The 23,408-nt window shown below is 42.7% G+C and overlaps 1 protein-coding gene across 1 annotated transcript in view; it reads left to right on the top strand.

Moving 5' to 3' along the window:
• zbtb20 (zinc finger and BTB domain containing 20) overlaps positions 1 to 21,290 on the top strand; it is a 42,130-nt gene extending 20,840 nt beyond the window's left edge. Inside the window, exons 3-5 of the mRNA XM_028983289.1 lie at positions 7,526 to 7,721; positions 10,114 to 11,671; positions 18,794 to 21,290. Of these exons, the coding sequence (XP_028839122.1) occupies positions 10,135 to 11,671; positions 18,794 to 19,350 (2,094 nt within the window). The 5' untranslated portion in view covers positions 7,526 to 7,721; positions 10,114 to 10,134 and the 3' untranslated portion in view covers positions 19,351 to 21,290. The remainder of the gene's footprint in view (positions 1 to 7,525; positions 7,722 to 10,113; positions 11,672 to 18,793) is intronic.
• The last annotated feature ends 2,118 nt before the right edge of the window (positions 21,291 to 23,408 follow it).

Raw genomic sequence — 23,408 nt, 5'->3', positions numbered from 1 at the left:
CACACACACAGACACACACACCTCCCCTCCCACCATACCACATGGGTCCTCATCATTTCTGCATAACACATTGGAGAGGCAAGAGAAAGACCTTCATCAGGCACGTTCTTGAGAACTTATTTTTGTGGATGTGTGAATGATTAAGTGCGTATGCGTGAGCATGAGAGGGAAGGGGTGACGGAGAGCAGCAAGGGAAGGGACGACACTACGTGACCATGAAATAAAAAAAAAATAAAAAAACTAATGGAGTAGTGTACTTGGCTTCTTTCTTTCTTTCTGGTTCGTTCTTTCTACAGAAAGAGGGCTAGGAGCTCACTGATGGCCTTCATCTAACGAGCCTCTGCCCATAAATCTCTGTATTTATTGTCCGGTAGGAGAACAGCGCAGCCTGTGCCAACATCAATATGTATGAAGCCTCGAGTGAAGCCGGGTGTGCATTATGATATAGATGAAGTGCCACCCCCCCCGCGCCCCACACAGGGAGTGCTGCTTTGATCCTGGCCCTCCATTACCCCCCCCCCTCCCCGCTTCTCTCATGTATGTATTCTGTCAGCCCAGATGAGGATCAAAAACACTCGCCTCGGATGTATGTGCGTCAGCAGCCCTAATTTCTAATTCATTACCTTTAGGGGCCGTGTTACCAACTCCCTCATAATTAATGAACGTAATTGTGGTATGACATCAATAACCGAGCAACTGCAGGATTATATTGTGTGGATGTGGTACATTGAGTTTTGGGGTTGGCGATAATGTCATCCTTTTCACTCCCGTGACACTATCGAGGATGCAAGTCAACATGTGGCCAGGCATTGTTCACACGACGATATACTCCAGGGCTCGGCCGACATTGGACTTTTTTCCTTAATTGATTATTTCCACATAAAATGTCCCAATTGCTTTAGCAGTGTTCCGCATGCGACAGTTTGCAAATTAGGCTTTTCAACACGTCACTCTTTCATTCTCACACATCCTGATTCTGCCTGCTCTCGTCTGTATCATGTCATGGCACGATCCATGATGGATTTATTCATGTGTTTATTTTGTCATTGCATTGAAAATGCAGTGATAAAACAAGACCATTAGTCGCTCTTTCTCTGGGCGAACCGGGTGAACGCCTCACACTGGTTCTTCAGGTAGCTAAATTTGGGATCAAAAATGTGCCACTTGCTGGCTTTGTTTTGTTCTGGTGATTCCTGCATCACGGTTGCCGTTCTGAATGATCGTGACATCACAAAATTTCACTCTCAAGCCGCTTCTCTGCCACGGCGCCATTTATTTATTCATTTATTGGCAGAATTCTTCAGACGGCATTTGCACGCTCTTGTGAAAAGTGCTGTTGCATTAGGAAGGAAGTGTAAGATACCTTTGCAGCCAGCGGCCGCAATGCTTGTGAGGTGGCTGAATTAAAACTGGATGCAAACTGGAGGTAAACCATTTTTGCACTGCAACTTGCTCACATTTGAACTGAATAAAATAAATATTATATTTATATATGTCATATATATATATAATATATATGTATATGTGTGTGTGTGTGTATATATATATATATATATATATATATAAACACTGTTGTGTTAATTTAACATTATAGCTTTTTAAAGCTTTCGATATGCTTGAAAAATATTGCCTAATTGCTGCGAAAAAAGCCCGCTTTTATTGCATAGGTGGGTTGCAGTCAACAGCTCCGCACATCGCTGAAGTTGGACGTGTGTACATGCTGATCTGAGCAGGAACAGAATGCAGGTCTGCAGCCAGTCACACCTCACAATAATGTTCTGTAACGAAGCTGCCGTTTTCGACCTGACATCTGCTGTTTCTGGGTCATGGTCATGAATATTGGGGACTGGCCCACTTGTGTAAAAAGAGCGCAGTCATTACACATTTACGTTTGACCTCAGCTGAGTGCGTTTGTGTTTATGACGTCTGGAGATATAAAACGGTGGCGGGATTTATCATTTTTACGTCCGTTGGGGCCTACTCAGTCTAATTTGAAAGACCTCTGTTCTAATTCGGTCTCTAGCAGACCTGAAAACACGTTGGCTGTTGCTGGTTACGATACGTGTGTTGGCTGTTTGAAATACAGCTTGCATTCTGTGCAGTTTGACCACAGTGGCATTTTGGTTTTGGTGGAGGTGTTCCTCCCCGTTGCATAAGTGTGTTGGACAAAAAAAAACAATCAGGAGTTCATACTCAGATGCGATGTTTCACAGACCTGCCTGAAACTTAACGTTGGTCCGCCCCCCCCGTTTCTGTTTTCTCCTAATCTACACATTGATAACAAACCCAGGCAGGAGCCAAGTTCATGTCAGGTCAGGGTCTACTATGCCGCTACCCACCGGAGAAGCCTTCTTAAAGGCACAGGAGGGCAGAAATGAATAAAGCTTGACTAGAATACTCACACGCAACCCCCCTCCCCATATTTTCATATCAATTCAGCTGTGCGGTGATATATATATACACACACACACACACTATATTCTGTACATGTTCTCCTATTTATATTACTTTTTTTTACTTTTATGTTATGCAGAACATTTTAACATTTATCTGCATTTCAGTGCATGGATGGTGAAAGACTACAATTAGGCGTTTATAGGTGGGATCAATTCCTATTTGCTGCAGATTTCACTCCAAACTCCACACATTTCTCTCATGTCTGCCGGCTGTTGGTTCTCGAATTTCATCTTGAAACCCATCTTCTTGGTTTATGTAGGACTCTTCATGCCTATTGTGATAAAAGTTGCATATTAGAAGAGCAGGACACAAGAGAAGCCGTGGGATATCGGGCTCAACAATGAGCATTCATACCGGTAACTGCAAGAATAACTGCAGGCCGATAAAGAGGCTGAGTATTCCAACCTGAAATATTATACGAGTGGCTATTTTCCTCACATGCATGCACGTACACGTGCGCACAGGCAAATATTCATTATTCTCTCCATATTTCGAGGCTTTAGTTTCTGTATGATTTAGCCTCGTTTTTCAGTTCTCATTTTTACTGAAGGAAGCACATGCAGTACGCATTGTTTTGACATTTACCCAAAATCTTTTTTTTTTTCTGTTTTTTCCACACAGAATTCTTAACATTTCATAGATATGTAAATTTAAGTTTTACATATAATAAATTAATTTATTAAGCATGTGAAAAGGCAAAAAAAAAATAATAATAATGGAATTCAGCACTCCATACTCAATAATCAAAGGATGAGAAGAAAAACTCCCATTATTTTGAACTAAGTGAAATGTCATTAAGTAATAGGTTTATAAGGTTAAATCACATTAAAGGCACGTTCCGTACAGTTTATGAAATTATTATTTCGTTTGACATTTCAAAGAGGTTTTTTTTCTTCCTCCCCTTCACGTTTTGACAAAGGTTGGCTCTGATGTGGCCGTGCATCTTTAAAGCACCGTCTAATTATACGCCTCTGCTCTGCCCGCCAGGAGCATGCATACACAATGGAAAATAAATAAAAATGTGAAAGTAAATAAAGGATTTTTGGGGCGGGTTAGGAAGGGGGTGGGGTTGCCTGATCTGAAATATCATAAGCACAAATAAGTGAATTAACGTGCACTGCTTTTGTCACGTTGCTGTCCTGGTTTGAGTTGTGCATGTGTGTCCCGCCGCGGACTTGAACCGAGAAAAGCCTTTACATAAAAACCCCAAAAAAAAAACTATACGGAAGAAAGGCCGCGTTGCCCGGACACGGGGCCTACGGCTGGAGTTCAGGGAAGACGGCGCGGGCGCAGGGTAAATAAGGAAGGGGGGTGGGGCTCTGGGCATGGCACAGCAGGCCAGACGTTTGGGGGGGGCATGTGAGGACACAGCTAGCGTTTACTGACTCGGCTGGTGCTGGAGGCGTGGCTGGCTGAGCACAAAGACGGCGCAGTCTTGCACGCATCCTCGGACGGAAAAAAAAGTGCAGACTCAGGCCAGGGACGCGGCTCGGGGAAAAACAGCCGGCTGAAGTAAAAGCGTGCAGGCTGGTTCGGAGCGCCACGCCACGCCACGCCGCGCTCCACTTCTGTGTTTAGGAGTGTCCGTGGGGCGGAGGGGGTTATTTATAGGCGTTTTAGTCACTTCTTTGCAATGCGGGAATCTGACAGTGTCACATTGTGCTTTCTCCCTGCTTATTCCATGAATGTAGGTTAGGCCATTCAAAATTTAAGAATTGTATAACAGGCCTCGCCTGAGACGGGGGGGGGTAGAGCTGCCCCCTCCTAATTTGCTCGCAGATAAACAGCGGAGGAGAAAAACGCACCACAGAGATGCACCGAAACAAGATAAGAAAATATTGCTTTATAAAGCGAAGGCACCATTCAAATTTACCGGCGGCCCTTTAATTATTTTCCTGGCAGATTTTATTGCCAAATGAGCTCGTCGGGGGTCGGAGGCTCGCAGCGGAAGGCGGCGGCTCCAGGTCGCTGTTTGAATGTGCACTGCTGGTAGTCACGGTAGCCATTAGCTGGAGTAAAGATCAGCGTCGCGTGACTCGCCATCTCACCGTCACCCTGCTGCTGCTACACACACACACACACACACACACAGCTGAGCAGGCTGGTTTATGGAGTGTTCTTCCAGCAGGACGATCTTTCTCTCTGCCTATACATCTATCGATTGATTGATTGATTTTTTATTTGAAGGTGTGTTTGCACATTGAATTTTTGAGCATACCTAGTATCTGTCTGAAAATGCATATTAGACGCAATCGGGCATAAACCAAGGCATTTAAAGGACCGTGTGATTCACGTGCGGTCCAAAATCGACCCACTGTGGAGCGATGTACCTGCTAGGAATGCGGCCTTTTGTTCTCCAGCAAGCATTCCAAACCTCGCCCTTGATTAAACGTACGCGGTGGGAAAACAGTGGTCATCTACTGTACGTATGCATGCGGGGTTTTTAATTTTTTTTTTTATGTCGGACCTGCGGTTCAGCCGTGGGAGTGGATGAAGAGATGCACGGGGGTATTTTAAAAGGGATAAGAGCCGTGACCTGACCACCCGGGAAATGCTAATGCGGCCCTCTTCTCATGCTTTTGTTGTTTGATTGCCATTCCCTGTCGCAACAAAACTGGCCCAGCCTTATGGTAAAAGACAATTATTTTTCTTTTTGTTACGTTGTTGAATATGAATGTACGACCTGCCTGCGGCAGCTTGGTTTTAACATCTTGCTGTAGTTTTATCAGACTCTTAGATCTAGCGAAGAGGTTGTGTTCTTGGTCTATTGACTCTCATTGACCGTCTCCAGAAATAAGCTTTTTTTTTCTTGAAGTTCTTTATCTTTTGTCTTTTTTTACTACTACTTACATAATTTCCGTGTAAGGTGTTAAACTTATTTCCACGTAAGACTCTAGATTTTATTTAAAAATTCTCTGTAGTTGTGTAGTTGTGTAACACTCACTGACATTGCATTTGCATAACTCCAGTGTTGTGTAGGTGAGGCGTCTCCGGTGTTTAACAGCCGAAGTCAAAGATCAAAGACGTTTTATTCATTATGTCTGATTGTGAATAATATTTCCCGAATACTATTTCTTTGTGAAATACAGTGTAATATTTTACCCATCGCGATCGGGTTTAGCCAGTCAAATAGGCTAATTCTTCATCCATGTTCAGATAAGTTGTTTTAAAGCTATTTTTTGGAACTGGTCGCTGTCTCTGTAGGTCTAATGTCAGCGAGGAAAACACATTATTTATGATGTGATCCCTGTTGCAGTATGACATTCTAACTTCTTGATAATAATTACACATGACTCATATATTTCAATTCAAAAACAGGTCTGGTTTGAAAATGTGGTGGAATTCTCGGCAAAGAAACACTTTAACCACATTTGTGTCGGACGGTGCCTGTATGTAGCTGTTGCTCGTGTGTTGCTGCACATTTGTATCCCAAGAAATGAAATGATTCATTGGCTATGAGCATATTTGGTCAGGCTGCGTAATAATGCCGGTTAAATGCGTTCGAACCACCACGAGGCACAGCCGTCTCCAGGCTGGAATGGAAGTAAGTAAGCAATACTAAATAAAAGGTGGATTTCCACGTACCCTGGTTGCTACTTGCTCTTAGGTCTGAATGTAAAAAATGTCTTAAATGTTTAAAAATGCACAATTTATTTTTTGAATTATTTTCAGTTTAATGTGAGGGCGTGTGTGAAATTATTGCGTCATGATAACTGCATATTTATTCTATTAATAATCAAGGGCTGCGTGGAGTTCCGCACATTTTGGAATTAGCATGTTTAAAATCACTTTATTCATTGTGGACAGTGTAATTGCTAATTAGTGTCTAAATTCCTCCCGCTTGTAAAATAATTTCAGCTCCGGGTCCCTTAGCAGCACTCCCCCTTGATTTAAAGTTCGAGTTCCTGACACAGGTACACTGGGGACGAACTGATCTGCTGAACGGCGAAACTCGCCCCCTGACTCTAATCTCGACTCCGGTCCCCGCCCTGTCACGTATACAATTTGTGACATTGACTATGCAAACAGCTCATCGCAATACGTTTCCTCTTTATGGTCTTCCTCTTTTTTTTTTATCTTTCTTATCACCATGGCTCCGTGGCACAAGATCAGCGGTTCCTTGGGATTGTTATATTTGCATTACAGGTCGTTGCACCACGCTTCCTTGAAGGTCCTTGAAGAGTGGTGGTCAGAGTGGGAATCACAGCGACAGAGTGAAGATGTTGATTCAGGGTTTCTCTAATGTCATAATATCTAGGAAAGTTATTAAGAACTTCCTTTTTCTCCATTAAGCAATTTGCTTCCCTCCCTTTTGACTGTCTTACACAATTTAAAGCTGCTGAACCTGACACTGGATACCAGCGCATCGGTAATGTTAGTCGAGGAAGTGTCATGATATATTGCCGTATCGATTTATTGCCCCACCCCTGTCATCCAGGTAGGCATCTATTAATGTTAAAGTGAAGCATAGAGCAGTACGTTTCCGAAGTGGGGCTGGTGAGATGTGATCCGGCGTGGGAGGGACTGTCTGCCAGGCCCCGGGTGTGGTTCAGTGACCATCAGTTGAGATAATTGGCCCATAATGCCTTGTGGCTCGGCGACTGTATGATTTCTGACCCCTGTTTTCTGGGAGCTGTAATTGGTGGTGAAGTGTCCACTCCGAGATCGACGTCACCCTGAGACGAGCGCATTGGCAGCAGGGATCTGCATCCATCGTGTCCTCAGTCAGGAATTTGACTTTTCATCTGCTGCTTTTGACTACCGTTGAGTACTGCGCAAGGTCACCTAGGCAGAGCCACACAGGGGACATTAGACGTCTTTTAAACCAAATCAGGGCTATTTGCATGCGGTCACATCCTCACTCATCTTTCTTCTTATTCTCGTTTTCTTTTCTTTGTTTTTTTTTTTTTTGTTTTTTTTTTTACTTCTCTGGCTGTCTCATGGTTTACTTTTTCATTTGACACCATAAAAACAGGAATATATTAATATTAATGTGTGGCTTTAACAGGATGAATATGCATGTGAGTCTTTAATGAGGGCTCTTTTTAACTTTTCTCTGCTTTTGCAGGTTGATACCTGAGCCAGCGAAGTGTGGAGTGTGTGGAGGAGAATGCTCTGATCTGCCACCGCGGGCCTCTGAACTGCCGCCATCGCTGCCACTGCCGCTGTCCCTGCTGCTGCCGCCCGCTCCACCAGCAACCTGTAGCACGAGCTGGGCCTCAACACCAGCCACACTCATCTTCCCATCAACGCGCCGTCAGACTGTACGTACACACGCAGAGTCCCAGTCCTCTCACACACACACACACACACACACACACTTTCTCTCTCTCTTCACCCATGTCTTCACAAAAGTAAATGGACACTTCTGACACATGTACACACCCTTCCACTTCTCTCACCATTCACTCACACCTACGGGAATGTGAATGGACACCTCCAACTCACACAGGCACACAAATAAAGTCCCACTCCTGTCATTCTCCTCTCATAATTACACTAAAATCAGTGTCTGTCTCATAAAACAAATCTATGCGTGTACACACACTTAATAATCTCACTACCCGAACTCTTGCTGACATTCACACATAAATGGAAACTTTTTTTACACATACACACACACACACACACACACTTAATAATCTCACTAATCTAACTAGCTCATAATCACACATAAACTTTTTACACATGCACATACACACACACACACACACACACACACACTTACTTTAACGGTCTTACCCATGCACAGCTACATGGGTCCAAAAGGACATTGCTTACACACACACACACACACTCTTTCTCTCTCTCTTGTTTCACACAATAGGACAGTATTGGTTTTATGTGGTTTTAAATGCTCTGTTCGTGTATAAATCTGGACGGCTTTGTGGTTCGAGTCCTTGAAGTGTAACGTCTTGCCTGTGCAGGGGACTGTTGGCAACTACATCCTGTGGAGTCGTCTTGTGAAAACATTTTTCCACTCTCTCCACACAATGCAACATTAAGAAATGACAGCGTAATATCGCTCACATGGAACGTTATGTTTGCATTGAAGTATTTGTGTAGATTTGGATGCACTTTTTGATCTGAAATCCGCTTTAGGTCACGCAGAACCCTGATTGCTTTTTTATTTAAAATACACAAATGGCTTTTACAGCATTCTAAAAAAAACAACTAAAAATGACTACCATCATGCCATTTGACCTTAAGATAAAAAGAAAATGTAATAATAATGCCAAGGGAAGGAATTTATTACATGAATTGGGTTCTAGGACTTCTGCTGTGGTCATGAGATGCTGGAGGATGGTTTGAAGTGCCACTTATTGTTTGGTCAGTTTTTGTGACTTCTTCCCCACTCATATGACGAAGAATTACATATCTGGTACAGGAATCTAATGTGAGAGAGAGATAACAAGGTTTCATCTGTGTAATGAATATTTTCACGGTGGTTTTTAAAATCTACGCAAGGCGACTAAAATATTTTTGTATTAAGCACATGGACTGGAGGAAAGGGCGTCTGGGACAGCCTGATAAAATAATGGCCATTTTTTAGAGAACATCAAACAGTTGATACTTGTGATATCGACACCATACAGCGGGCATTTTGTTCTTCTCTCAGTTTGGAAGGGCTTGTTCGTGTGGCACGTTTTCTGCGAAGCTGCTTGGCAAGCTCTTTTTGTTTTATTCAAAACCTTTCAGCGCAGCTGCCATTTGAAAGGTTCGTATACCGCCAGAGCTCGATTATTTATGTGCTTTTGATTTGTGTTTTATTTTAATAAAAGCACATTCCTCTCACGCAGGCAAGCGTAACGCAGTAGATCCGGCCGGACGGCAGCTCAAGACTGCCCCCTGTCATTCACTATTATACTCTAATTTGCATAGTCTCTTTATTATTATCATTATTATTCTCTCTCTCTGTAAAGCTCTTTAATTCCCTTTTGAATGTTTGTTTGGGGAGCAGACATTCATCTGATTCATGTAATGTCAAATGAAATTAGAGTTTCACATATTTAATACAGAAGTCAAAAGCTGAAAGTGTATTATTGTTTTTTTTTATATATGTGTACCTTTTGTGTGTGTACACTGCATTTACATTTACAGCATTTATCAGACACCCTTATCCAGAGCGACTTACAATCAGTAGTTACAGGGACAGTCCCCCCCTGAAGACACTCAGGGTTAAGTGTCTTGCTCAGGGACACAAAGGTAGTAAGTGGGATTTGAACCTGGGTCTTCTGGTTCATTAGGCGAGTGTGTTAACCACTAGGCTACTACCACCCTCTTACAGGAAACATTATAAGCACTTAATACAAATGTACATGTCTTTTATAGTCAGTAGTTACACGTCGTTTATGTGAATCAGTCTATGAATCTGCTGTGATTTAAAAGGGTGGAAAGGGGTGGATATTTTGATGAAAATACAACATCCAGTCACTTACATTATGCTTTGAAAGAATGCTGCATCATTTATGCATTTCTTTTCCTTTACTGAAGGTAGGCCCAAACGTAGGTTCTCCTGTGGGTCATTTGGCAGGAAATGACTCTCAGAGGAGGACATGGTTTTACTGATTTGCATTCCAGCTGAATATTATGAAGGAACTCATTTGATATTTAAACGAAATAAAAATGCTCTGCCTGTTTGTGTGCATCACCCAGGTGACATCCAGTTGCAAGGGGATGACCGAGCGCATTCACAACATCAATCTCCACAACTTCAGCAACTCTGTTCTCGAGACCCTAAATGAGCAGCGCAACCGCGGGCACTTCTGTGACGTGACCGTTCGCATCCATGGCAGCATGCTGCGCGCCCACCGCTGCGTCCTGGCCGCCGGCAGCCCCTTCTTCCAGGACAAGCTGCTGCTGGGCTACAGTGACATCGAGATCCCGTCCGTGGTCTCGGTGCAGTCCGTCCAGAAGCTGATTGACTTCATGTACAGCGGCGTGCTGCGGGTGTCTCAGTCGGAGGCGCTGCAGATCCTCACGGCCGCCAGCATCCTGCAGATAAAAACCGTCATCGATGAGTGCACGCGCATCGTCTCCCAGAACGTGGGGCTGGGCGGGTGTCCGTCAGCCACCGGCTTCCCTGCGGCCGTGCCGGGGGACTCGGGACAGGAGACCCCGCGCGGCACCCCAGAATCGGGCACCTCGGGCCCCAGCAGCGACGCGGAGTCGGGCTACATGCAGACGGCGTCGCAGCAGAGCCTGGAGCGCATGTACTCGTCCCTCTACTCCGGCCTGGGGCTGCAGAACGGCACCCGCGAGCGGGCGCACTACGAGTCGGCCCTGCCGCCGCAGAAGGAGGGCCACGGGGCCGACCCGGCCTGGATCACCCGCATCCACGAGCGCTCGCAGCAGATGGAGCGCTACCTCAGCATGCCCGAGAGCACCCACTGCCGCAAGCAGCCCCGCCCCGTGCGGCTGCAGACGGGCGGCGTCCATATCAAGCAGGAGGCCGAGGACGAGTACGGCGGCTGCTACCTGATGGGCGTGGACAGCCGGACGGAGGAGGCCGAGCAGGGCGAGGGGGTTGAGAGCGAGCCCAAAGGCGAGAGCTTCGACTCGGGCGTCAGCTCCTCCATCGGCACCGAGCCCGACTCCATCGAGCAGCAGTACGGACTGGCCGGGTTGGGACGCGACGGCGTGGCCGGGGAGGGGCCTCTGGGCGACGGCGAGGCTCCGGTGCCGATTGAGGTGAACGATTCGTCGCCGGAGCAGCTCCACGAGGCCGACGACGGAGGCGGCGGGGCTGGGGGCACGACACCACAGAACGCCGGTGAGCTCGGCCTCTTACAACCGCCACCCAACCCCATCGTTCCACAGTCGCTGCCCAGCGGCCAGCTGTACCTGCGCCAGGGCGACGGGCTCACCAGCAACCTGCGCATGCCCATCACCCTGACCAGCAACACCCAGGTCATGGGCACAGCCGGCAACACCTACATGCCCACGCTCTTCGCCACCCAGTCCGCAGGCAACAGCAAGCCGTTCATCTTCAACCTGCCCCAGTCCATCGGTGGCCAGCAGCCCCAGTTCGTGGCCGTGCCTCCACCGAGCATGGCCCCCTTCCCGGGCAGCCTCTCCGTTCAGCCCAGTGGGCAGACACAGCCGGGGGGCAACGCCATGAGCCAGGGCGAGAAGAAGCCGTACGAATGCACTCTGTGCAGTAAAACCTTTACTGCCAAACAGAACTACGTCAAACACATGTTTGTGCACACCGGTGAGTACCCTCCTCGTCTTTAATGCTGATTTTATTAGCAATTGGCACCCAATCAGAGACACATTTTTTGTGCTATCATGTCATGTTTGACCCCCCTATGTTTTATTTATAAGTAATTATTGCTTTCTAGATAAAAGAAAGTACAGTTTGTGTGTTTTTTTTTTTTTTTTTGCTCATTTACTACATTTTGCTTAATAGTTTCTTCTCCTAAAACTGCATTAGATCAGCATTTAAAGTATAAAGAGAAATTTAAACTGCTGCTTTTCAGGGAGTGTGGACATTTTAAAGCATTCATGTAAGTCACTGTGCTGCAAATCTAATAGAAAACTCGAGTTTCTGTAGCGTCTTTTGGACATCATGACTTTGGAAACAGCCTCTGAATGAAAATAATCACACTGTCACCCAGCCACTTAGGAAATGCCTTAGTGGCTTTGAGCGTGTTACTATATTGCAACACTCTGGTGCTTCCTGTACTTATGGTTCAGTGCCATATGGGCAGTGACTGCGCTTTAAATTCATTTTGAGATTATGGATCATATCATACCATCATGCATCCCTCCTCAACTAAACGCTCATCCTGACTAAATAGCATGTAAACATGAAGCACTTCATTTACCGTTGGAACTGTAACACTGCTGGAGTGTCATTCACTGTTAGCACCTTGTTTAAACTTGTGAGTCCCAAGTCCCAGTAGATGGTCCTCGTGAGATCTCCGACGTGCGAATAAGGCCGGAAGCCCTGATGAATGCGGCAGTGACCTGATTCATGATGAATCCTTAGTCAAGTCCATGTCCTGTTGATTTTGACAAACACTAAGCACAAACTCTTTTGAAATAAAGGCTGCATAAGAACTTTATTACACTAAAGTACTGTGCAAAAGTTTTATGCAGGTTTGAAAAATGCTGTAAACTAATAATAGTTTTTCATTAATATTTACATTTCAAAAGGCCAAAGTGATCAATCAAAAGAAACATCTAAATTAAATAATTAGTTGGTGTTAGTACTGCTAATGGTCATCAATTTCACAGTCATTTCTGAAATAGAAGCAGCCATGTAGGTGAGGTTGTGGAGGACGGTTTCATGACTGGTCATACAGCACGGCGAGACTGAACACTACAAACTAGACACGTAGTTATGCTGCATCAGCAAAATCTTTCTCAGACAAAGATTTCAAAGCAGACTGGGGTTTCAAGGTGTGCTGTTCAAGTCGATTTAAAGAAACACAAAGGGACAGGCAACGTTGACAATTCAGTGGTAGACTCAGTTGTTGGCCAAGGACACACATCAAGCTTATATTACTTTGGAATCGGAATGTGTCCAGCAGTGCCATCAGCTCAGAACCAGTGAGACCCAGGTATGCCCATGTTAAAATTTTGCAGATCCTCTACTTACCTGGAAACAGAAACGTGGAAACCGAGTGCAGAAAAATAAAAGCAGGTGCTGATGAGTCTACATTTGAAAAAAAAAAAATGGCTCTAGCAGAAGGCAGTTTTTTTTTTGCCAAAGGCCAGGAGAGTGGTACAATAATGTGCGTCTGCAGGCAACGATGGAGTGTAGTGGTTTGGGGCTGGAGATTTGTTCAGGATTAAGAGTTACCGCAATGCTAAGAAATACAGGGAGTGCAGAATTATTAGGTAAGTTGTATTTTTGAGGAATAATTTTATTATTGAACAACAACCATGTTCTCAATGAACCCAAAAAACTAATTAATATCAAAGCTGAATTTTTATTTTTAGCTATTTTAGGGGGATATCTGTGTGTGCAGGTGACTATTACTGTGCATAATTATTAGGCAATTTAACAAAAAACAAATATATACCCATTTCAATTATTTATTTTTACCAGTGAAACCAATATAACATCTCCACATTCACAAATATACATTTCTGACATCCAAAAACAAAACAAAAACAAATCAGCGACCAATATAGCCACCTTTCTTCGCAAGGACACTCAAAAGCCTGCCATCCATGGATTCTGTCAGTGTTTTGTCATCTGTTCACCATCAACATAGCGTGCAGCAACCACAGCCTCCCAGACACTGTTCAGAGAGGTGTACTGTCTTCCCTCCTTGTAAATCTCACATTTGATGATGGACCACAGGTTCTCAATGGGGTTCAGATCAGGTGAACAAGGAGGCCATGTCATCATGTTTTTCTTGAAGGATGCAGACTTCGTCCTGTACCACTGCTTGAAGAAGGTGTCTTCCAGAAACTGGCAGTAGGACTGGGAGTTGAGCTTGACTCCATCCTCAACCCGAAAAGGCCCCACAAGCTCATCTTTGATGATACCAGCCCAAAACAGTACTCCACCTCCACCTTGCTGGCATCTGAGTCGGACTGGAGCTCTCTGCCCTTTACCAATCCAGCCACGGGCCCATCCATCTGGCCCATCAAGACTCACTCTCATTTCATCAGTTCATAAAACCTTAGAAAAATCAGTCTTGAGATATTTCTTGGCCCAGTCTTGACGTTTCAGCTTGTGTGTCTTGTTCAGTGGTGGTCGTCTTTCAGCCTTTCTTACCTTGGCCATGTCTCTGAGTATTGCACACCTTGTGCTTTTGGGCACTCCAGTGATGTTGCAGCTCTGAAATATGGCCAAACTGGTGGCAAGTGGCATCTTGGCAGCTGCACGCTTGACTTTTCTCAGTTCATGGGCCGTTATTTTGCGCCTTGGTTTTTCCACACGCTTCTTGCGACCCTGTTGACTATTTTGAATGAAACGCTTGATTGTTCGATGATCAAGCTTCAGAAGCTTTGCAATTTTAAGAGTGCTGCATCCCTCTGCAAGATATCTCACTATTTTTGACTTTTCTGAGCCGGTCAAGTCCTTCTTTTGACCCATTTTGCCAAAGGAAAGGAAGTTGCCTAATAATTACGCACCACTGATATAGGGTGTTGATGTCATTAGACCACACCCCTTCTCATGACAGAGATGCACATCACCTAATATGCTTAATTGGTAGTAGGCTTTCGAGCCTATACAGCTTTGAGTAAGACAACATGCATGAAGAGGATGATGTGGACAAAATACTCATTTGCCTAATAATTCTGCACTCCCTGTACTTGCAGATACTATCATGCAGGTAGGCAGGCCCCAAATGTATTCTGCTGCAGGACAACGACCCTCAGCATACAGCCAATGACATTAAGAACTATCTTCAGTGAATAGAGGAAGGAAGTGGTGGTATGTCTTCCCCCCCCCAGAACCCCGATCTCAACATCTGGGATTGCACGAAAAGACAGAAGTGCTTGAAGCCCACAAGCTCAGAAGCCCACAGGCAGCTCAACCTACCAACAAAGTTCTTTAAAAACTGCGTACAAGCATAGCTAGAAGAATTAATGATGTTTTGAAGGCAAAGGGTGGTCACATCAAATATTGATTTGAGTTAGATTTCTCTTTTGTTCATTCTGTTAAGTGATAAACATTATTAAAAATTTCACACTTGCACAAAACCTTTACACAGTATATTTTAGTCACTATATACTTTATTGAGATTATTCTGGGCAGATGGTGACTGGATTCAAATGAATTGGAATAATGGTTAAGATCTTATATAACAAAGCTGCACATATCACAGTAAATTTTGTGTATCTTAAATCATATGAAGTGAAAACAATGTTCTTATTAATAGTGGATAATCATTTTGTTGTGAATAAAAGATAACAGGCTTCTTTCAGGTCTTTTTGACAAACTTTCAGAGTGCTGGATACTTTGCATAATTTTACCACTTAATGTAATCTGGTTTGTGTTTTATTGCTTTTAGGGTGAATTTGCAAATACACATTTCTGCTGTACTGCACTTTTTAGACTTGTGTTTTAGGGGTAGTCAAAACACAAACTACTGCAATGACTGACCCAGGCAAAAATCCAATCCACTCATGATGAGAACAATATATACAGTACAGGCCAAAAGTTTGGACACACCTTCTCATTCAATGTGTTTTCTTTATTTTCATGACCATTTACGTTGGTAGATTCTCACTGAAGGCATCAAAACTATGAATGAACACATGTTGAATTATGTACTTAACAAAAATATCCACCCTTTGCTCTGGTTACTGCTTTGCATACTCTTGGCATTCTCTCGATGAGCTTCAAGAGGTCGTCACCTGAAATGCTTTTCCAACAGTCTTGAAGGAGTTCCCAGAGGTGTTTAGCACTTGTTGGCCCCTTTGACTTCACTCTGCGGTCCAGCTCACCCCAAACCATCTCGATTGGGTTCAGGTCCGGTGACTGTGGAGGTCAGGTGTCCACTTTTTGTTAAGTACATAACTCCACATGTGTTCATTCATAGTTTTGATGCTTCAGTGAGAATCTACCAATGAAAATGGTCATGAAAATAAAGAAAACACATTGAATGAGAAAGTGTGTCCAAACTTTTGGCCTGTACTGTATGTTTTATTCACATGTTTGTATCATAGCCCAAAGATAGCAGTAGTTTTTGCAATCAGAGCAGTCACTGGATGGCAGTTGTTAGCAGCCACTACATGTAACATGTTACATGTGCATGTTTTGTTTTTGTTAATTGTTTTTTCATTTTAGATTTGGTCTAGTCTTTGTGTCCACTGCTGGTTTTAGTTTTTATTAGGGACTAGCCAAGTTTTAGTCATCTAAAAGTCTGATTGTTTTGGTCAGAATTATCCATTACTGTTTTAGTCCAGATTTGGTCAATGTAAAATTATATTTTTTAGAAAGATTGTTTTCCGTTCTAATGGAATATAATTTTCTCTAAAATGTCTAAAGCTAGCAGGCTAACATCTATTGCTAATTTTAGCATGAGCTTTCTAAAATAGAAACTAATTTTATGTTTATTTCTTTATTTAACGCAGTGTATTTGTAGAATGCCTTGAGATGTCTTTTTTGTATTTTTGATATTTCGTGGCCACATTTCTCCCCATATTTTTGAACACATATTCATTTTCTTTTCCACTACACTGTAAAGAAAGTGTGACCAAAGGTGGCTTCGTCTTTATCTCCCAGCCATCTTCTAACCCACCATTCTGAAATCGAAACAATGCCGTGAATGGGGATTGAGTAAAGTGACGTCATCTGTGCAACAAGATAGGAGACACAGGAAACAGAAGTACTACATAACATTAATAATAATAATAATGCGATTAAAAGGACAAAATAACGTCACATCTCATTTTCATCACCAAACAATGTAGAGACATTTCAGTATAGTTATTTTTTTTAACTATATTTAGTCTCGTTTTTATTAGTAAGCAATATTAAATATTATATATTCTGTTATAATTATTGTCACATGACCTGCATTTACATTGCATCTTGTCTTGTTTCACATCATGTCATAAAGGTCCACTGATGAAGACATTTCATAAAAAAAAAAAAAAATCAGATGATGAAAACAATACTACGTGTATGCTGCACCTATCCCAGATGTCTCAGATCACGCTGTGGCAGGCCACTCACTTTACAGGAATTCTACAGTTATGTCTTGAGTTAAATTCTTAATGCCCAAAAAATTGTTGTTAATTAATCGTTAACTTGAAAGAGTAATAAATTTCATGCCATTACGGTTTCTTGTCTAACTCAAAATCACTAAGTTTCTAGGCTTTAACAGACCCTTACAGAAGATACCATCCGAATTAGATCCTTCTTGAAAGACACCATCAGGGTGAAATAAACATGCGAGAGGTGTATCTGCAGGGTTGATATTTTAAAGTTTGCTATCATGGCCTTTAAAAGGAAGTACAGGCAGATCCTCCAGGTAGAAGATTGGTGATGTGGGCCTTAGTCTTTTCTCGAGCCTGCAGATCCTTCTGCACAGATGGTTTGGTGTGTACATCTCATACTTGCCCAACTTGTGATGAAATACAGCAAATTAGGTGGGTTTGAACTGAGTAATTGGGATGTCTGGATACATGTAGTATTGTGTGAGTGCAGAGTGCTTTGCTGAATAGATGTTCATTCTGGTGGGCAAACTCCAAATTTAAAATGATTATACAAAAATTATTTTATAGAACTCCTACTTTAAATTACAGAAACCATACACTTATATCCAGGAGGAATGTGTGTAAAAATAGTACACCAGAATTGTTAATAATGCAAGAAAACGTGTTTATTCTGCATCGCCAAGCCAATGTTATTCAAGTTGAAAACAGCCCCAGTTAAAACCAGCAAAATCTGAAGACTTTTTTTTTTTTTTTTTTTCATGACCTTAATTGACTTTGTGTGGACTTTGTCTCTCAGTGTTGCCATATGTCAGGTTGTCCCTTGGCTATATTGTCCTATTGTTTCTTTCTGTATGACAATTTCAAGGCATAAGGGGGTGATTACGATCTCTCTATGTCTGCTGTGATATGGAGTCATAAATTCCTTTGATTTTATTTGCGTTGAAAGTCCTCAGACTGTATGCAGTAATCAGCTCATTACTGCATATAAGCCAAGAGGTTACAATAGAGAAATATACCCAGTTTTTTGGTAATACCTTTCACAAGTCTCCTGAGCTTGCTTTTCTTAATTTATTTATTCAGAATGGAATGTCTTGCGATGACAAGTGAAACTGAAATTGCATTTCTCACCAGCACTTATTTACATTCATCCATGCATATCTGAGCTTTTTTCTTGTCAGTCACTGAAAACAGTGAAGATCTGCTCACATTTTGCACATTGGCAAAGGTGTCATCATCACCTGAACCACCCCTTACACAAGAGTTTCTGTCAAACAAGATGATGGATGGAAGTTCCATGAGTGCCGACTTACAGTCAAACAGGAGGGGCAGTTATTATTATTTTTGATATGTATATTATGTGTGTCACTCTGTATTTTTATGTGTTGCCAGGCAACAGATTTGTAAGCTAATGGAACGCTGAAGGAAATTTCTGTTAGCGGGGGCGAGTTAAAGACAACAATCATGATCAGTTTGTCTCAAATTACCATTACTTGATAAAGAGCCTTGTTCATAGGAGCGCTGTGCGCTCTGCCTGTGGCATCTCGCCGCGGCTGATGTACAGTAACAGCCGTCCCTCTTGTGCGATGCTGTGTAGATAAAACCGCGAGCGGTAATGTGGACTCTAATAAAGAGATTATAGGCGCTGCGCGTCTCCCGGCGTGCCCTGCTGTGTAACTTGTGCCGTTGTATTTCCCCTCCCCAGGTGAGAAGCCGCACCAGTGCAGCATCTGCTGGCGCTCGTTCTCCCTGAAGGATTACCTAATCAAGCACATGGTGACACACACGGGCGTGCGAGCCTACCAGTGCAGCATCTGCAACAAGCGCTTCACGCAGAAGAGCTCCCTCAACGTGCACATGCGGCTGCACCGCGGCGAGAAGTCGTACGAGTGCTACATCTGCAAGAAGAAGTTCTCCCACAAGACCCTGCTGGAGCGCCACATGGCACTGCACAGCGCCGGCGGGAGCGTCACAGCGGTAACGGGCGGGGCGGGGGGCGGGGCGGCGGGGGGCCCGGTGTCCATCCCCGTCCCCATGGCGGTGCCCGAGCCGGGGGCCGGGGTGGTGGCCCTGGCCATGCCTGTGGGAGGGGGTGGGGCTGGAGTAGGAGGCGGAGTCGGAGTGGGAGGTACCGGCGTGGGCGTGGCAGCAGAGGCCAGCTGCCAGGAAGGGACCACCTACGTGTGTTCTGTCTGCCCAGCCAAGTTCGACCAAATCGAGCACTTCAACGACCACATGCGCATGCATGTCTCCGACGGATAAGTACAAAATAAAATCCAAAACAAAAAACAACAACAAACAAAAACTTCTTTTGACAAAAAAGAATGAAAATGGCACTAGATTTTTTTTTTCTTATTTGGGGCATGAAGAGTAATGAGTATAGACACTGGCACATTAATTTTCCCAAGAAAAGAGGCTTGTTTCTTTTCTTTTTTTTCCTTGTTTTGTTTTGGTTTTTTTGGTCGTTGTTATTCTTAAAGAATAAAAAATGATGGTGGCCTTAAGGCTGAGTAGTGTGATAGTGATCCACTGGCTGGATCCATGCTACAGGCCTCTAAATGTATGCTTTCCTTAAATACTGATTTATGTGTTGAACACTACCGAAAGGCCTACGAAAGATCTCACACACACACACACGCACGCACGCACACACACACACACACGCACACACACGCACGCGCATTCATTCACTTGCACGAATATACACTCTTCTTACTCCCACATGCGAGCTCACACATACACACACTTACACTCATACACACATACATATGCACAGTATAGATATTTGTATGTATGTGTGGATGTGTTTGTGTGGAAATCAACATTGCCGTGGAAAAAAAAAAATGTAGATATGTTCCCATATAGACCGTTTTGGACATTATAAACGTCCGAGCTTACTGTGGTATAATTTTAAACAAACAAAAAAAAAAATTCTAATAAGCATCTGACTTGGCCTCTAGATTCATTTCTAAAATAACGACGGTCACGAGTTTGCCTTTTCCTGTAGAAAAAGAAAAGGAGGGTTATTCATTAGACACTGGGCTATATTTATTATTCCGCTATTGAGGATAACAATGCAGCTGTTGTCAAGGTACAGGTCGGTTTCCAAAAAAGAAACAAACTAGCTGATATGTAACTTCCTGCGAAACGAGTTCAAGAATGAATTTTATTGTTCTCTTTTTTGGCCACACATTTTAGGGTCAAGTTTACGAAACTTTGATTTCCTTCTTAACGACAGTATTTTGAGCAAAAACATTCTAAAGAATTTATTTGCATACACTGCCACTAATACCTTTGACTGTTATTTGACCTCTTCCACTTTGGAAAAAAGTGACGTATGAAAAAAAAAAAATTAAACCAGTTTATCACATTAGTTTTTTGTTTTTTCTTCTCTCTCTATTTGAATGATTTGAAAAGAAAGGATTTTACAGTAACGGCAGGCTCCAGTATGCAACCGGACGGTTTTTATCCGTTCGGATCACTGCTCCTCCCGAACTTGTTTTAGACTGTTATCAGCTGCAGATTCCAACCTTTTATCCGATTTATCCGTATTTCCCGTTTACCCGTGCTGATGACAGCTGTACATTGGATTCGAATTTAGGACGGAAATAACCTCTGGTGGCCTAAAACCATCGCATTTCCTGATCGTGACAGCATGACTCAGCGGATTGAGCAGGTGGGGCGTATGAAATGCACTACTTCTGATACTTAAGCCCCACCTAGTGGCTCAAAACGCGGGACCTTGTGTCACACGTTAAGGAAACGCAGACCAAACAAGTGAAACACAAGGCAACCGGAAACATGTTACCCAGCCAGCCTCTTTTACCACAGATCCCACTTTTCTCCAGACAAGTCCAAAAAAACATTCCCAGTTTCATGGAAAAGTAGACGTGTGTACAGTAGATGTGGAAGTTCGGTGGGAGGGTAGTTCTTTACATGTCCCGTCACTCGACGACTCGCTCTTCTCTTTTATTTTATTTTGGATTTCTTTTTTTGCTTGCTATATTACTGTTTTAGCCGAAATAAGACAAATACACCTGCCTGCAGCTGCAATATTATTCTAGACACACACACTTTTTTTTGTAGTTAGAATGGTGAAACACGGAACAGACCACAATTAGTTTGATTTTCTATTTTAGAATTTATTCTAAGACAAAAAATGTTGTAGATTATGAAAAAAAAAGTCGTGCTACTTTGCACATTTTCTTCAAATGCCTGTGCTTAATATTGAATTGTATTACTTAAGAAAAAGAAAATCTATGATTTTTTTTTTTTAGTTTTTTTTTTTGGTTTGTTTTTAAAGGAATATCTTTCTTAAAAGCTTGATAAGAGGACTGCATTGTTTTCCTGCGTATATGTTGCACTGCTTAAACCAATAAGTGCACTACTGTTACCAGAGATATTATAGTTTATAGAGGAAAAAAAAACATTTTTTTATCTAATGTTTGGTTCTAGACTTCACTTGTATTTGAGTAGCTTTGTTCCATTTTTTTTGATAAGGCAATTAAATGTTTCTTAGCTTTTGTTATCGCTTGCTTATGTATGTATTTACTTGTGCTGTGTTTGTGCAAGCGTTTTTTATTTAAATCCGAACCATTGTGTGAGCTCGTCCCTGTTTTCACCATTTTAATGTATTCTTTTCACTCCTTAATCCACGTTATCGCAGCTGAAATTGTGTCGGCTGCATTGCATACATTAGTACAGATGCTGGTCTTTTTTCCCATACAGAGAGCATTCATACCAAACTAAATCTTTACAAAAATACCGAAAAAAGATTAAAAAAAGTAGTATGTGTGGACATGTGTATTAGATAAAATAATAAGTGTGTGGTTGGGCGTTGGGTTGTGTGGCTTTGTTGGCTTTGTTATATAGAATATGTATTTCTTTGTGTGTGTGTGTGTGTGTGTGTGTGTGTGTGTTTTCCACTCTGTGTGTGTTTGTGTGTGAATTTGTACATTTGCGTGAATGTGATTTGTCGGTCTGCTTGTGGAGGTGTTGACCCTGGACCGGGGCTTCCTTTGCAATATGCAGCGCAGGTACTAAATAACAGCGTTTTTCATTGGCTATTTAATGCACCCATTACGCACATCAGTAGAAAACATCCAATGAAAAAAAAATCCCAATGCTGTTTGTGTCGCTGCGCTACGAGAGTTTATTTCAGCTGGACTTTTTGCAAAATGCGATGCTTTTAGCCATATGGAAGCACTTGGTTCTCTCTGCTTTGTTCTTGAAAAGACAGACAGGAAGGAACGTGAGGGACGTTAATTGGAATATTAATCCTGGATAATGTTCGTCTTGCGGTTAAGGTTTACATGCACCAGGCCCGGTGGGTAGAGAGGGCTGGTCGTTATTGCTGAAAGATGATGTGATTGTGATTGAGCTGAGCTTCCAGCAGCTGAAACACTGCCATCTCGGCTGGCGCAGGGGCGTCATATCTGTGACACTGGAGCTGGTAGACGTCCGTCTGTGACAACAGAACGGCCCGTTGCTGACATCTGTAAGATGTCTGTAAAATCAACCTGATTTTCTATTTTATGAGCAGCTTTGAGGTTTTTCCTGGCTTTATTTCTCCTTAGACTTTTACCCTTGTAAAGGAAACGTGGGTAGGCACCTTAATTCCTCTGTTTAAAAGCAAACAGCAAAATTCTATTGAATTTTTATTTTTTTTGGCCATAATTTATATAATAATTTACATGACCAAATTTTTCTGCCATTAACTGATTGGCTGAAATATTTTTTAAAAATATTTTATTGCCCTTTTAGATACCAGATGATGGAGATGTGTGTCTGATTGGTAGAAACTCATAGGGAAGCGGTTTACATGCATTCAGCCTGGTCGATAGCAGGAGAGTCAGTATAGCTTCCAGAGGTGCATTATGGGAAGTAACAAACAAGCATTACTTTGGCCACTGTGGTTGTGTCCTTAAAATAAAGAAATTAGCCTTAATGACATTTAAATAAATGCACTATCAACTGAACAGGTGCTTCGAAAATTCAGATTTTATAACATGTCATTTTCAAAAAAAAGTGGAGAAGTAAAAAAAAAAAAAAACATTGCAATATCTCAGCCTGTTCTTGCAGTTTTATCAAAAAAAAAAAGTTTGTGTTTCGGTGGCCTAATGTGAGCAGTGTTAGAATTCTTCATGTCATTCTCCATGCAGACTGTGCTTGGTTATGGAATTGCCTTTATCAGAACGTGGGTGTCTGGACATTAATAGTGTCACCCAGTGCAGTAGCTGCCAGATGTGTCTACGCTGGATAGTGTCCAAGAATTTAACATTTTAATTTTCAAACTTCACAGTCATAGTGAAATTGCTGCA

The sequence above is a fragment of the Denticeps clupeoides genome, chromosome 6, assembly GCF_900700375.1.
Source record: "Denticeps clupeoides chromosome 6, fDenClu1.1, whole genome shotgun sequence".
Classification (NCBI taxonomy): Eukaryota; Metazoa; Chordata; class Actinopteri; order Clupeiformes; family Denticipitidae; genus Denticeps; species Denticeps clupeoides.
Note: the sequence above shows the minus strand (reverse complement) of the source record. Positions and strands in the feature narration are given on the sequence as shown.